The sequence below is a fragment of the Astatotilapia calliptera genome, chromosome 8 (assembly GCF_964374335.1).
Source record: "Astatotilapia calliptera chromosome 8, fAstCal68.1, whole genome shotgun sequence".
Taxonomy (NCBI): Eukaryota; Metazoa; Chordata; class Actinopteri; order Cichliformes; family Cichlidae; genus Astatotilapia; species Astatotilapia calliptera.
In genome coordinates, this window is record NC_137429.1 from 5,740,674 (window position 1) to 5,756,630 (window position 15,957).

The 15,957-nt window shown below is 40.4% G+C and overlaps 1 protein-coding gene and 1 long non-coding RNA gene across 2 annotated transcripts; both read left to right on the plus strand.

Annotated features, from left to right (window-relative positions):
• Positions 1 to 1,901: 1,901 nt before the first annotated feature.
• On the plus strand, positions 1,902 to 11,506 carry dhx8 (DEAH (Asp-Glu-Ala-His) box polypeptide 8). Its single transcript, XM_026178088.2, has 23 exons — positions 1,902 to 2,098; positions 2,375 to 2,460; positions 2,539 to 2,611; positions 2,712 to 2,803; positions 3,204 to 3,310; positions 3,471 to 3,842; positions 4,008 to 4,152; positions 4,464 to 4,670; positions 4,755 to 4,842; positions 5,072 to 5,169; positions 5,806 to 5,953; positions 6,436 to 6,617; positions 7,311 to 7,505; positions 7,630 to 7,815; positions 7,905 to 8,115; positions 8,220 to 8,401; positions 8,644 to 8,784; positions 8,906 to 9,061; positions 9,244 to 9,381; positions 9,537 to 9,665; positions 10,080 to 10,276; positions 10,390 to 10,569; positions 10,670 to 11,506. The coding sequence occupies exons 1-23, from the start codon at positions 1,990 to 1,992 to the stop codon at positions 10,887 to 10,889; spliced, it is 3,642 nt and encodes a 1,213-aa protein (XP_026033873.1). The 5' UTR covers positions 1,902 to 1,989; the 3' UTR covers positions 10,890 to 11,506.
• An 841-nt stretch (positions 11,507 to 12,347) lies between these two features.
• LOC145430363 (uncharacterized) lies at positions 12,348 to 15,140 on the plus strand. The gene is made up of 3 exons (XR_013910897.1): positions 12,348 to 12,707; positions 13,024 to 13,112; positions 14,058 to 15,140. It is a non-coding gene; the product is annotated as an uncharacterized LOC145430363 (long non-coding RNA).
• Positions 15,141 to 15,957: the final 817 nt, after the last annotated feature.

A 15,957-nucleotide genomic window follows, 5' to 3' on the forward strand; every position in this document is an offset into this window, starting at 1 on the left:
TAATCGCAGGGTTAGCGGTTTGATCTCTGGTCCCACCCTGTGCCGAAGTGTCCTTGGGTAAAACTTAGAACTCCGGGTTTTTCCCAATGGTAAACGAGCAGCTTACATGGGAGCTCTGGCCCCTTTGGGGCGCATATGAGTGAGAATGAGAAACAAAGGGTTCTGCAGAGCGAAGCTGAGGTTTAAAAGAGCTATAAGACTGCAGGTGATTTATCAGTCATGAGATCAAAGCTGGGAGGTATCCAAGGAGTAGACGAGGAAGGTTATCTCCTGTGCAGTGCATACCTTAATTTATCATATAAACATAGCTTTTTGCAGTAAGTTAAGATGCAGGTGATACAACATACAGTCTTGATTTTCCTTGCACCTTTACCTCAGTGAAACGTTCTCAAGACTCCACAAGAGATAAAACAGTTAGCGGGTAAAGAACTATGAATCAGCGACAGTGGCAGAAACAAAAACAGAAGTAAAGTCATAGCGTGAAACTGCTTAAACGTTCACGATTGCACAGCGTGATTCATTACTAGAAACTGAATTCTTGCTGTTGCAAATCACTTTGCTTCTCATGACCCATACACATAGTTCAGCATACAGTGCATGTGGGTAATCTTTAAATTTTCATATGTGCGGTTGCTGAACATTTCATGCCAAATCACTGGTCGTTCATTTTCTAGCGGCCTCTGCTCTTGTGTAAAGATCTAACTGCAGAGAGTAGTTCCCACAAGCATTTGCAATTTCATGCAAATGCGTTGGATGGGGATGAGGTAAGGGCTGCTTGCTACTTAAGCATAAAAAACCTTATCTTAATGGACTGGGTATGTGCATGATGTGCTGAAACAGAGGAGTGCCTTTACATTCTCTGGCCAAAACCATAAAAGTCAAGACGGCAACTATACCTGTCCACATACCATTAGTAGCAGGGTTGAGGCTTTCTTTTATCATTTCAAATACCCTGCACTCATCAGTGGCAATTAATTATTCATTGCACTGCAACGTTTTTTTTATGCAACAAGGCAACAACAGACATTTGTGTTTTGAAATGCATCCCAAGCTATGGCCCATCATCATAACATCACCCACTGGTTTTTGGATCTGCATTTCAAAGCCTCATCTTTAGGATTTTGCCCATTTTTTGTTGATATTTGTAGCCAGATGTGTTCATATTTACCTGTCATCATGCTGTATTTATTCACTTTATGGGTGCAAAGAACAGCTATATACTAGAATTTCACTCACCAAAACGATGTACCAGATTCTTGTGATATTTGTACTAAAATGGGCCGAAAGAAGTTCACAACATAGAGAAAGGTTCACTGGTGAAAGGTTCACTTCAGTGCCTCAGATTAGTGGGGGTGAAGCACAGAAGACAATTGTCAGCTACAGCTCCCTGTGTCAGCACACCTGTCAGTCAAAACAGCCGCACCTAACTCATTACATACCAAATTCATTTATGGTGTTAGGTTCTAAACATGCTTTTTTTTAATGAAGCGAAGTTTAGATGCTTTAATAAAGGAGTCTATGGGCATTAACTTGCTTTCAGAGAAACCTCAATTGAACATAAGAGGGGCTGGTGCTGGCTTTATTTTTTCATTTCTCGCCACTTGAGAAGAAAGAACATAAAACATGAAAAAAAGTCAATTTATCATCTATATTGTGGCAAAAAATAACGTATTAAACATTTGCACGAATAAACCATATACAGTTTATAAAACAAGCACAAAAGGCAAAATAAGGAGGAAAGCATATGGGCTAAGAACTGGCAAACCTCTTGCAAACGACATGAAATGAAAACCCCACATGTGAAGACATCTGTGGTGGAGACGTTTCAATTCAAATTTATTGTGAGGGTTTTGAGTGCCATCGTGTGGCAAGTAGGAGCCAGACCTTGAACTCTACTAAGTGTTTCCGTAAAGGGCGGAAGGGGATGTTGCCCATATCCAATATGTCTGCCGGCGTCTACGTTGTGTGAACAAAAACAACTCGTGGACGATGGCAGACATCGGAGTCGACGAGCTATCGCAGCTCGAATATCTGTCTTTAGTGTCGAAAGTCTGCACGGAGCTTGACAACCACCTGGGAATAAATGACAAAGATTTAGGTACGTATTTTATGTCTTTAAAAATCGCCTTCTGCCAAAACTAGCTAGCTAGCTTATGCTAACTAGCGGTTGTTAGCAAACTAGCATCTGTATTTACTGTAAACATATGAGTTCTTTTTGGATGTATTGTGTCGTTTACTAGATTTAAAAAAACTTTACGTACTAATCATTCAATAAATTCGTTGTGGGTCACTTTTTAATGCTGGGATATAAACTTCGACAGTTATGAGTCTCATGTAGTTCTTCGTTAATGTGTTGTTTGTGGTTCCTTTATAGCTGAATTTGTCATCAGCCTTGCCGAAAAACAACCGAGCTTTGATGGATTCAAAGCACTTTTACTCGAAAATGGAGCCGAATTCACAGTAAGTTAGTCTCTACGAGTTGTTCATGAAGCTTATTGTTATTCAACTAAACATTAACGTTTTCTTTGCTTATTGTAGGATTCTCTCATCAGTAATCTGCTCAGGCTCATTCAGACGATGCGACCACCATCCAAAGCATCTACAAGTAAAGGTAACGTAGTTAGGCTAACTGTAAACTGGGCAGCTAATGGTCCCAAGGACATATTTTACTCCTTAAAAGTGACATTTCTAACCGTGTGCTCCTCTTCCAGCATCCGAGTCTGTGGCTAAGCCGAAATCAGAAAAGGAAAAGCTGAGGGAGATGTTTCCTGCACTGTGTAGACCAAATGAGCCGGCACCGAAGGTGTGTGGCTTCTTCACACTGACATGAAGCTGCAGTGTCCACATTATCTTTATTGCAAAACAAGCTTGTACACATGGGCGCTGTACAAAGAAACGATCTAAACACACACAGGGTGTCTTCTGTTGGCAATCAGGCTAAACGGTGTCACTAAGCTGGTTATCATTTTGATAAGTGAACCCAGGATTTTCCTTTTTGTGTTTACATGAAAGGGCTGGTGTTGGCAGTACAGCTAGGAGATGCAGCCTCAAAATTACAATATTTTAAGAAACTGCGATGATAATTCAATATATACTGACAATATATACACAAAATACCAAATGTGGTATTGATGCTTGTAGGTAGGCAATAGAAACGTTGACCAATTTATGTTGACTGATTTTTGTTATACTGAACTTCGTAGGCTCTCCTGGATGAAGATGATGTTAAAGTAGCAGCTGATGCCATGAAGGAACTGGAAATGTTCATGCCCAGTGTCAGTGGGACAGAGTCCAAAGGGAGCAAGAACAGGTAAGACTCAAGTCACTGGTCACATTTCATTGTCATGTTGGGTTTATTTAAATCTCTGATACCTGTGCTCCAACTAGCAAACTTGCGACGGCTGTTTGAATTCAGGATATTATTGTTGTGTTTATTGTATTATGTATTTCTGGCTCTTCTCCTCTCGTAGATCAGAAAAAAACAGGCGAAGTCGCAGCAGAAGCAGAGAAAAAGACAGACACAGAGATCGAGACAGAGATCGGGAAAAGGACCGAAAGAGACGGCATCGTTCCAGATCCTATTCCAGATCCAGGTCACGCTCCAGAGACCGTGATCGGCATAGAGATAGAGATAGAGACCGTGGCAAGAGAAGAGACAAATCTTCCCGCTGGTCTGAGCGCTCACCTAGTCCGAGAAAAGACCAAGAGAGAGAGTCTGACCGCTGGAAGGACAAACACGTGGATCGCCCTCCACCTGAGGAACCTTCTGTTGGTGATATCTACAATGGAAAGGTTACCAGCATCATGCAGTTTGGATGCTTTGTTCAGCTTGAGGGACTCAGGTTAGTATAAGGTCGCAAACATTGTATAAATATACTTTCAGTTTTAAAGGGGTCTGCTGGTTACTAAAGATGTTTTCAGTGCATACTATTTAGAGATGTCTCCTCTTTTGTCCTGTCTCTTATTTCATTGTTAAAGTTGTCCATGATCATCTTCTCAATTTCTAGGAAGCGATGGGAGGGTCTGGTCCACATTTCTGAGCTGCGCAGGGAGGGTCGTGTGGCCAACGTGGCCGACGTTGTTAGCAAAGGCCAAAGAGTCAAAGTCAAGGTGCTCTCATTCACAGGGTCCAAGACCAGCCTCAGTATGAAGGTAAAAAAACAAAACATAACAGTGTGGTGCTCAGTTGATTTTAGAGTAGTAAGTAGAGATTTTCTGTGTTAAAGTGAAGGAAGTTTTCAGATGTCTTCCTTCTGATCCTGTCTGAAGAAATAAGATTTTTATCAAATAATTTGTGCTTAATTAATTTCACATTTATTATATTATAAATGTATGTATTTATTCATTCTGGTGAGTTTCAGCCAGTAGAACTAAATCAAATTTTCCTTGAGATTTTTCAGCTGTTGTATCTCAGCTCCAGGTACAGATAATGGAACGTTTTTATTTCCTCCTCTGTTTGCCAGGATGTAGACCAGGAGACGGGAGAAGACCTGAACCCCAACAGGAGGAGGAACGTTGGCCCCGACGGGGGGGAGGAAATTTCCATGAGGAATCCTGATCGGCCGAGCAACCTGAACCTCGGCCACGCGCCGGAGCTGGAACAGGATGACACACTGGAGCGCAAGAGGCTCACCAAAATCTCAGACCCAGAGAAGTGGGAGATCAAACAGGTGGGTTCACATTTGAAGTGGCTGAAGCTTCGTTTATGTCTGTGCGTCTATCTAATTTTAAAAGGTGTTTGTTAAAATCATCAGATGATTGCTGCCAATGTTTTGTCCAAAGAAGAATTTCCTGATTTTGATGATGAGACAGGCATCCTTCCTAAAGTTGATGATGAAGAGGGTAAGAAATTGTTTTGTCTATGACTGAACTGCTTTAATAAATGAGTAATTCAGGCTAGTAAAGGCACTTAATAAAACAGTCATCAAGTATTTAAACAATTTCAGTTTTTTAGCATTAAGCATAAATATTTAATACTATCTTGTATATTTGGGTTAGGGTTAGCTCTTGTTCATGTGAACCATGACTAAGTGTGACCTGATTGCTAACTGGTTGGTTTCATTTCATACAGATGAAGACTTGGAAATTGAGCTGGTTGAAGAGGAACCACCGTTTCTGAGAGGCCACACGAAGCAAAGCATGGACATGAGCCCTGTCAAGATTGTCAAGGTAACAGTAGAAGTTTGAGTGAAAGGAAAAAAAGAATAAACTAGGAGTAAATTTTCAAAAAATGATCAGGCCATAAAGTTTTCCAGCACCCTGCTGTGATTTATAAATTGAATTAATTATATTATAATTCTGGCGAAATATTCTTGTTTATATTTAATAGTTAAATTTAAGCATCTCGGCAGTCAAACAAACAGAACGTCCCTGGTTTGAATCCATTGGCCAGCTGGAGCCTTTCTGTAAGGAATTTGCATGTGTTTCCTGCGTGGGTTCTCTCTAGGTTCCTCCCAGTGGAACATGCAGATTAGGTCAATTGGTAATGCTGAGTTGGCTGTAGGTGTGAGTGGTTGTGTCAGCGCTGGGATAGACTGGTGAACCTTTCCAACCAGCTTAACCACAGCCTTGAGCAAGAATGGTGAAAAAAGATGGATGAGTTTATAAATTTTTAATGTTATGAAGTAAATGAGTTTCTGTAATATATCACCATGGACTGATTCAGGAAAAGGCACAACTTGGTGCATAAAACACCATCTCCTGCAGATAGTGATCTTATAGTCAGAGCAATACAGTATGTGGTTTAATTTGGATTTAAGGATTTATACGGTATTTAATTATGATCTCTTCCTGTGCTCTTCATAGAATCCAGATGGCTCGCTGTCCCAGGCAGCCATGATGCAGAGTGCTCTGGCAAAAGAGAGACGAGAACTGAAGCAGGCGGCGCGGGAAGCAGAGATGGACTCCATCCCCATGGGGCTGAACAAACACTGGGTTGACCCGCTGCCAGATGGTTAGAAATCTTTTGGACGTCCTCATTAAATCAGTTTTAAACTAATGCTAAATAGGAGTTTGTTGAGCAACACATCTGCAATCGTGACATGAGGAAGTATCTTAAATTGGGTTTTCAGATGTTATTGGACAATATTTTATCTTTGCTTTTGGATAAGCTTTAAATTAATGTAGCACTGTAGCATGTATGCTAGCCCTGCTTATTAAAAACCACAGCCCAGACACGACACTTCCTCCATGCTGGCAGACAGCACCCCTCAGGCTTGCCGGTACTGGAGATAGTTATCTGGTTTCCTGCCGCCCCCCATCTGGCCGGAATAGTCTTGTCATGGTTTAGTGTGCCTGTGTGCCCTCCTTAAGCACAAGGTGGTCTAGATGGCTTCCACTGGTGGGCATTATTCTGCCAACCCAACAGAGATGTAGCTTAATATGCGGTCAAACTTGAGTTGTAAAGCTAGATATATTTCCTCTTCTCTCTTACAGTTGATGGTCGACAGATTGCCGCTAACATGAGAGGCATTGGCATGATGCCCAATGACATCCCAGAGTGGAAGAAACATGCGTTTGGAGGGAACAAGGCATCCTATGGAAAGAAGACCCAACTCTCTATCCTGGAGCAGAGAGAGAGCCTACCCATCTACAAGCTGAAAGAGCAGCTCATTCAGGTTCATTACAGTTTAAACTCAGTGGGAGAAATTTCTGAGATTTAGTTTCACATTTCAAAAATTTGTTTCTAACTGAATCTATTCAAAGATGGCTGCAGGTTGTTAAACGTTCTAGGCAGACACTTTCACCTATAAATGGCCTTTAAAAAGAAAAGAAATGACTAAAATTGGACTTTGAAAGTTTAGATTGCTCAATCTGACTGTTGGGCTAATATGGTCATTTATAGTTTGAGCGTTTCAGGGTATGTTGTGTAATAAAAAACTTCTGAAATACTAAAACATTCTCAGCCTAAAAACATCCTCAAAATACAAAAATCCACAAAGCTTCAGCCCAGTGGGGTGGAAATATTGACATGTGAAAGTCTAATAACAAATAGCTATCCTAAAGAGGATATTTTCACGTTTTTTCTAAGATTTAGCAATGACATTTTCAAGTTGATATGTAAAAGTTCTTAAAATGTTTTACATTAACTTGGTCCTTGATGTTGATGATTAGGTTAATTGAGCTTTTAGTAATGTTAATGACCAGATTTTTAGCTGGTGTCTTCTTTCTTCTGGTTCTGACTAAGTGAAATACAACACCCCCAATAAAAACTCTGTTATTCCCTCTAAAAAAAATAAACCCAAATAAGGATGGATGCTTTTTGTTTACCAGTTACTAACTGTTGCCGTGTCCTTGTTAATCTGTTGCAGGCTGTTCACGACAACCAGATCCTGATCGTCATTGGAGAGACGGGATCTGGAAAGACCACACAGATCACCCAGTACCTGGCAGAGGCTGGTTACACAGCCAGGGGGAAGATTGGCTGTACGCAGCCCCGTCGTGTGGCTGCCATGTCAGTGGCTAAGAGAGTCTCTGAGGAGTACGGTTGTTGTCTGGGACAAGAGGTTAGTTAAATATTTCTGATCTTGAGTAAAGTGCAATCGTGTTACAGTATATAATTACTGAGCACCTTTTGCACACTGCAGCTTTGCTTAATCTCATTGGGACTTATCTTTTTGTGTTTTCCAGGTGGGCTACACCATCCGTTTTGAGGATTGCACAAGTCCTGAGACTGTAATCAAGTACATGACAGACGGTATGTTATTGAGAGAGTGTTTGATTGACTCAGAGTTGGGTCAGTACGCCATTATCATGTTAGATGAAGCTCATGAGAGGACAATCCACACTGATGTTCTTTTTGGCCTCCTCAAGAAGGTAAGCAAAGGTTTCCTACATTTAATCTATGACTTAATGGAGAAACAGAGACAAAAGGGATTCTGAGTGTTTCTTCTTGTGTTTGTCAGACTGTACAGAAGCGCACAGACATGAAGCTTATTGTGACATCAGCTACACTGGATGCTGTGAAGTTCTCTCAGTATTTCTATGAAGCACCCATCTTCACCATCCCCGGCAGAACGTATCCAGTAGAGGTTCTTTACACCAAAGAACCTGAGACGGACTACCTGGATGCCAGCCTCATCACTGTCATGCAGATTCATCTGACTGAGCCTCCAGGTATGTTTTTTTCTCTTTAAGTCATGAAAAATGGATGTTCTTTCCACCTTTGGACTCTAGTATCAGTCCATGTCATCCATCTTACTGTGACTCTTCCTTTGCAGGAGACATCCTGGTGTTTTTAACTGGACAGGAGGAGATCGACACAGCCTGTGAGATCCTTTATGAGCGAATGAAGTCTCTTGGGCCTGATGTTCCTGAGCTGATCATTCTGCCAGTTTATTCTGCCCTGCCCAGTGAGATGCAGACCAGAATCTTTGACCCAGCACCCCCAGGCAGCAGAAAGGTACTTTCAGTAAATCTATAGAAACATATAACATTCGTTTTGTTCAAAGATTACAATTTGTGTAACTGTCTGTCCCTTTTCATTTGTCTGTAGAACTAAAAGTTTGGTTCATTTAATATGTTTCAGTGATTTAGTCAGTGTGTTTAGTATTTTTGTGGCCTTATATTGACATGGGTAAAGTCAATTCCGGATATTTTGTTGCTTCAGAGCAAATATATAACGTCCTTTGTTCTTTCTCTCAGGTTGTCATCGCCACAAACATTGCAGAGACCTCTCTGACCATCGATGGAATCTATTATGTTGTAGATCCAGGCTTTGTCAAGCAGAAAGTGTACAACTCTAAGACTGGCATTGATCAGCTGGTGGTGACGCCAATCTCACAGGTACAGCGGTTTTGTGATGTACTTGATGTTGTAGCAAAGGAGGTCTTAGAGCCTCGCTGAAGGCATTAGTGTTTCAAAATGATTTAGTGTGACATAAAACTCTTTATTGTATTTGCTCCAGGCTCAGGCTAAGCAGAGGGCAGGTCGTGCCGGCAGAACAGGCCCTGGAAAGTGTTACAGGCTGTACACTGAGAGAGCCTACAGAGATGAGATGCTGACAACCAATGTACCTGAAATCCAGAGAACCAACTTGGCCAGCACTGTGCTGTCGCTGAAGGTAGGAGCTGTTGTCCTTCAGTTCTTATCATGCATAGGATGACATCCTGCGTTATTGAGAAGAAGAAATTAAATGAGTTAAAAAACAAACAAACAAAACAACTAACAGACAGGAGAAGTAAACTAGACCTCTGCTTTAACATTTCAGATCACTAACGTTCATATTAATATTTACTCCTCCAGGCAATGGGCATCAATGATCTGCTGTCTTTTGACTTCATGGACGCTCCTCCTATGGAGACTCTGATCACAGCCATGGAGCAGCTCTACACCTTAGGAGCCCTGGACGATGAAGGCTTACTCACACGACTGGGTCGAAGGGTAAGGATGTTTTTACCCAATGGTTTCTCTTTGCTGCAAAGAAGAGCAGATAAATCTACATGTAATCAGATTTATGTAGCTGTATTTTCTTTAACTTCTTGTCTTTCTGTTATTCTGATAAGACTTTTAATCTCCTGTGCGTTTGTGTCTGCTAGATGGCTGAGTTCCCTCTGGAGCCCATGTTGTGTAAGATGCTGATCATGTCCGTCCATCTGGGCTGCAGCGAAGAGATGCTCACAATCGTGTCGATGCTGTCTGTGCAGAATGTCTTTTACAGGCCTAAGGTATGCTTTGAACACCGTCCAGTCATTTCTACACCTCATTCCTTATCTGTGTAAGCAGTCATGCAATGTGTTGTGGTAGCGCTTCCTTTGAATCAATGGAGCATTGAATCCACTACGGTTTAACTGCATTAAGTTGAGATCAAGGCCACTTTATACAGATTAGTGGATGTCCAGTGGAAATGAACACTTCTGGGAAATCTTTAGCAACCTCAGGACTTATTTACTTCAGATGTTTTTAGAAACATTTAAACTTGAAAATGCAAAGTTTCATAAAAACTTTACAAATGTTGAAAGTGGCTATGAGAGCTGCAGCTGAGTGTTTGTGATGTTTTTAACATTTTTATAGTAAAAGATTTTGAAATGTATTCTGAATTCAATGATTCCCCCCCCCCCCCCCCATTTTTTGTGTTAAAGGACAAGCAGGCCTTGGCTGACCAGAAGAAGGCAAAGTTCCACCAACCTGAGGGCGATCACCTCACCCTGCTAGCTGTCTACAACTCCTGGAAGAACAACAAGTTCTCCAACCCCTGGTGCTACGAGAACTTCATCCAGGCTCGCTCCCTGCGCAGAGCCCAGGATATCCGCAAACAGATGCTGGGGATCATGGACAGGTACATTAGGGCCAAAATGTTAAATACTAAAAATCAAAAATCACTTTAAATGTTAACGGTAGCGCAAGAAATTATATTGCTTAGAAAGATTTAACATGTTCTTTTCTCTCTAGACATAAACTGGATGTAGTATCTTGTGGTAAAGCTACTGTGCGAGTCCAGAAAGCCATCTGCAGTGGTTTCTTCAGGAATGCGGCCAAAAAAGATCCTCAGGAGGGCTACAGAACCCTGATAGACCAGCAAGTTGTTTACATCCACCCCTCCAGTGCTCTGTTCAACCGGCAGCCTGAGTGGTATGTCAGCATTTCAGTTTTACTGTGCCACAGCGAAAGAGGAAGTAAATCTTTCTTGCAAGTTGGGCACTGTCTGATTTCTCAAATTCTTTGTCGACAGGGTTGTGTACCACGAGCTGGTGCTGACTACAAAGGAGTACATGCGTGAGGTGACCACCATCGACCCTCGCTGGCTGGTGGAGTTCGCACCTGCCTTCTTTAAAGTGTCCGACCCCACCCGCCTCAGCAAGCAGAAGAAACAGCAGCGCCTCGAGCCCCTGTACAACCGTTACGAAGAGCCCAACGCTTGGAGAATCTCACGCGCCTTCAGACGCCGATAATGTGTGTGACATCACAAACGCGCAACTCGGGTACTTGGACAGTAGTGGCAAAGTCGGACGTGTGGTCTCGTACCAGCACTGGGAAAACCCTGCAGGATGAAGGGTTTGCGTCACAGTTTGATTTGACGCTGCAGTCAGTCCTCCTTTCAGTTTTGTAAACAGTGTACATTTTCCACCAAAACTTACTGATCACATTTCTGTATTCGTCTTGACTTTTTGTTGTTGTTTTGTTTTTAAAAAAAATTGAGATGGGATGGGAATCTTGGTGTCAGCTGTTTTAGAAACACCAGAGGTATTTCCTTTGTTTAAGACTAGCAGGAAAAATTGGCGATTTTAATGTTCTGTTTGCAGATTTTGCAAAACAATTTATATTTATTTCTATTCTCTAAATTGTAACAGTAATATTGTACTGCAATGTTAAGTCTTAAGTAATGACCTAAAGGAAATCATAATGGGCTTTTATATTTTAACTAATCGACTGATGTCAGAGTAAAAGGATGGAAAAACATTTGTTTGATGTATTTTGTACAGGAATTGAGACTTTCACTTGTCGGTGTATCAAAGAATTACAGTGAAACTATGAAAACGTGTTCTCATTAAATACTGAATTTTCCTAAGCCTGTTGAGATTTTGTTGTCATCCATCCATTTTTATCCAGCTATCTGAAGTCGAGTCAGAGCTTTTTCCCTTCCTCCTGAGGGATGCCGAATGCCAGACAGATCTCTGGGTTAGGTGTGCCAGAAAAACATCCAATGGGAGTCATCCAGGAGAGGTCCTCATCAGATGCCCAAACCACCTTAGCTGATTTGTTTTGGATGGGAAGGTGGGGTGGCTGCTCTGAGCTTCCTCTGCATGTCCAAGTTACTCTTCCTGATCAGTTGGTAAATTAAAAGCTTTAACTTCTAGCTCAGCTTTCTCTTCACAACCATCAGTAACACCGCTGACTCGTAAGCTCTTCTTACGAAGGTAGAGAATGGTACACTGGAAATTTTCCTGAGGGGGAAATTGTGGTATTGTAGCTAGGCACAAAGAGGAGAATAAAAATGAGCCAAAGAAGTTAATAGAAGAAAAACAATTACAGAAATTTGAATGAGGATGTTTAAAAATGCATGAAAAAGATCAATTTGATAACTTTGATGTTAAGGGTGGATATGCTAGGGATTAAGAATCAGCGGTGGTAACAAGCTAACAGGTAACCTAAGGACACCTAAGAAAATATATGAAAAGTCTTATATGAAGATGGAAACTCAAGATTTAAAACTTTAGGATGTTTACAAAGAGACACACTAAATGTAACCAGAGGTTTTCATTACCAGAATTATTCCACAGGCCACTTACAATATATTTTTAATAATGGGATTATCAATATATATATGTATAGTATTGGGTTATTAATGAGTTAAAAATAAAACGTGAAGGCTAGGTGAGTATAAGCGCATAAGCCAAAAAATTGCTTAATGCATATTAACCTTGAGCTATGTAGAGTTGCCCAACAGGGGGCAGCAGTGCTGAAACATTTAGCTTCAATCACGAGAAGCGAAATGGCGTTTGACGTGTAACAACTTGCACGTTTGTGTTTGGTGTGCACAGAGCTGGAGAATCTTGATGACAACATTACTCATAAAGACATAATTAGTTATCTTGACATTGCTTAATTGTAAAGATGTGTGATAAAGTTCGTCCTAGGAGTGTAAAGTTAGGATGAACTGCTGAGCATAGGTTGCAGTGTTGGAGCAGAATCTGTGATCAGTCTTACCGAGAATCCCAACATTTGAAGACTTTAAAGCATTTCTGACAGAAAATTGAGCCGTCTTTATAGTAAGTACTCCTTAAATTATTATTATTTTTTATCCATTTGCTGCTGTTGTTTTATTACTTTTTAAAAATGTTTTTTTTAAGTTCGTTTTTAGTATAGCTTTATTGGTTACTTATACTTAAATATAATGGCCTTGGCATAAGAAAAGTCTCATTGGGTGTGTTGTCGGCCTTTTGTTTTGATTGTCAGTGTATTTCCTTAAAAAAAAAAAGCTTCCATATTTTAGTGAGTCAGGAGTGTGAATAAAAAAAACAGCAAAAAAATTAAATTGAAGTTGGACTGCAGGATACATTTTTACTCTATGCTTTCAAACTGCAGATGATGAAACGGATGGAGGTGGTTAAATGGTACTCACCATTCCTGAGGGTCAGACTAATGGTCAGCAGACGTCATTCACAGTTTTCAAGGTATACTGTCTGATATTATCCATGTGAACACTATGTACTTCTTACTTACTGACATTTTCCAGTTCTGTTATGTGTTATTTCCTACATATGGAAACTTTAAGGGTCACTTCATATGAAATCTACCAAATCTAAAAGAATTCCCTCTTGACTCCCTCAGAAAGAAATTATTTACAATTATCGTACAATAACTTTACCATATTTAACCATATTTAATGATACCATGCAAAATTCATACTCTGAATATTTAGGAGTTGTGGTACTTTCTAGTTTTGCCTTATTTGCTTTTTCCAGCATTTTCACATAACTTCATAAGTACAGGAGATAGTCACACAGACGTTTCACACATCACACAAGACAACTCTCTGAAGGTTTACCCAAAATGCACTTAGAAGGTTTTCTGCACTGAGTTGCAAAAAAAGAAAAACATCCAGGGTAGCTTGTTTTTCCTCACTCTGCACTGATGCTCAAAATTGCTTATAGAAAAATTGTGCTGTGAGTTTGGCTTTAGATTGTGACACAGACTGATTTGATTGTAATTTCTAACAGAACGTATGCTTTTTCAGCCCCTGTGGATATCTCCCATATTTATAGTCTCGAGAGCTCACAAATGCTAGAAAAATAGCTCAAATTTAAGTGGCAAACCTCGATTGAGGACCAGTTTTAAGTACCTTCCATGTGTTCCTCTTGACTAAGCAAGGTGAGAAATGTAACTGGTAGGAATCAACAAAAACCAGCTGGATTTTTTTAAATCTTCAAAATGCCCACATATGAACATTTCCAAAATTTGTGTAACCTTTGCAGTGTCTTTCTCTTGCAATAATTCTCAAGCATCCTTGAAAGAAACCTACTTCCAGCCGGAAACTTAATTAAAATGCAACACCACCAATCTCTTGTTTGAGATTTGAAATTTAAAGAAATCAAACTCTAATTTCTCTTCTATGCCAGGCCTATTCCATTGTGACCTCAGAGCTGGAGATGATTATCAGGGCTTCCTCTGACTTTCCACTGGCACACAGAGGCGTAATGCACTCTTGTCTTCAGTAGCCTGAGGGGTCTCTGAGGTTTTACAAGTTCCTTCCAGCCCTGCTCACTACCTCTGACTCATACTTTAATACACAATGATCTTGTTGGGAAGTTTATTATCTTGGCAATTCATCTTAATTAAACAAAATGAAGACTGTTCTATGGATCTAGCTGGAAATTTACACATGTTCAGACTCACTGGAAGATCACTGCCAACACAGTGTCACAATGCCTGGTGAGAAAAATGGAAAGTGGAACGACTGTATAGCATGCATCTTTAGTGATTTTAAAGCAACAAGAATTAGTTGCATGTGAATTTATTTTTGATTTTCTCTAAGAAACACAGGGTCAAAAGTATACATATCCCCCTTGACATTTCATATCTGGTGAAATGTCAAGTTGCACCTTGACCAGATACTTTTGTTCACTATCAACAAGCTTTTGGCATAATTTTGTCGATATTTAATGACTTTTCTTAACACAGTTTATTTAAACTGGTTAGTTTCCTGGCGTGAACCTGGCTTTTAAGCGCAGTCGACAAATTTTCAGTAGGGCTGAGGTCGGGGCTTTTGAAAGGCCATTCCAGAAGCTTAATGTTAGCCTGCTTTGTCCGTTCCCAAACTAGTTTTGATGTATATTTGGGGTCATTGTCCTGTTAGGACACCCAGTTTTCAACCATCGAGCGATTTGTGGTTATGTTGAAGAATTTGGAGGTAGTCCTCCTCCATTATTTCATCCACTTTGTGCAATGTAACAGTACCAATGGCACGAGAACAGCCTCAGAGCATGATGCTGCCATCACCGTGCTTGACGGTGCTCTTAAGTTTGAAAGCCTCACATACCTCTTGTCATTGTGGCGAAATAGTCTTTGCCTCAACTGACCATAAAACTTTACTCCAAAACACATTTGTCTTGTCCATGTAGGCAGCTGAAAATTTCAGCTGAGCTTAAAGGTGCTAATTTTGAAAAAGTGGCTTCTTTCTTTGTCCATGGTGATGTAAAACTCGCTTCACTGGACAGTGACACTGGTGTTCTGCAGTTTCCAGTTCATAGCAGGCCTGGGTTGATTCCTGGGTTGTTCCTGAATGTCCCAAGTAATTTCCTCTCGTCTCCGAGGGTGATAGTTTGCCAAGGTTAGAAGAATACCTAAAGATCTTCTCTGAGTTCCTTGGTCTTTCCTATTGTTCGGAGTATTGGTCAATCCAATGAGTGCAGTCAGTTTATGCTAGCAAAGAAAAACTACCAGTTGTAGCCAATCATGATCACTTAAGACAACTTAATGGCCTTGTCAAGTTAAAAGACATTGTAATCCCTTCAGCACCACTTTAAACAAAAGATTTCAGTGAGTGTTTGTATAAAATTCATCTTGCATGTATGATTTTGATCTGGTGAGGACTGGAGTAAACCCAAAATAAATTAAAACTTAGGAACCCAGTTCTTGTTGGGTCTGTGTAATCTATACGGTTATTCCACACTGAAAACAATTGAAAGAAATTACTACCATTCAGTGCCTTGATGAGTGGATGTAAACTTCTGACCACAACTGTATATGATCTTACTTGGAACTTTTTCTCTCTAGGGCTATTTATCCACTTCAAAGTAGTTGCTTTTTTTTGTTAGCCTTAGCATCTATTAGCAACCCTAATTTCAAGTTGGTTAATTTATCAGTTTTGTGTGTATCAATCAAGTACATGACCCATGGTGTGCTGCAGAGATATGGACCCAGACATGACTCGGTATGCTAGACAAAGTCCACAACCCTACCAGTACTTTTTAGAAGTAATTTACTTAAAGTTAAATCAAGCTATTTGATTCAATCAAT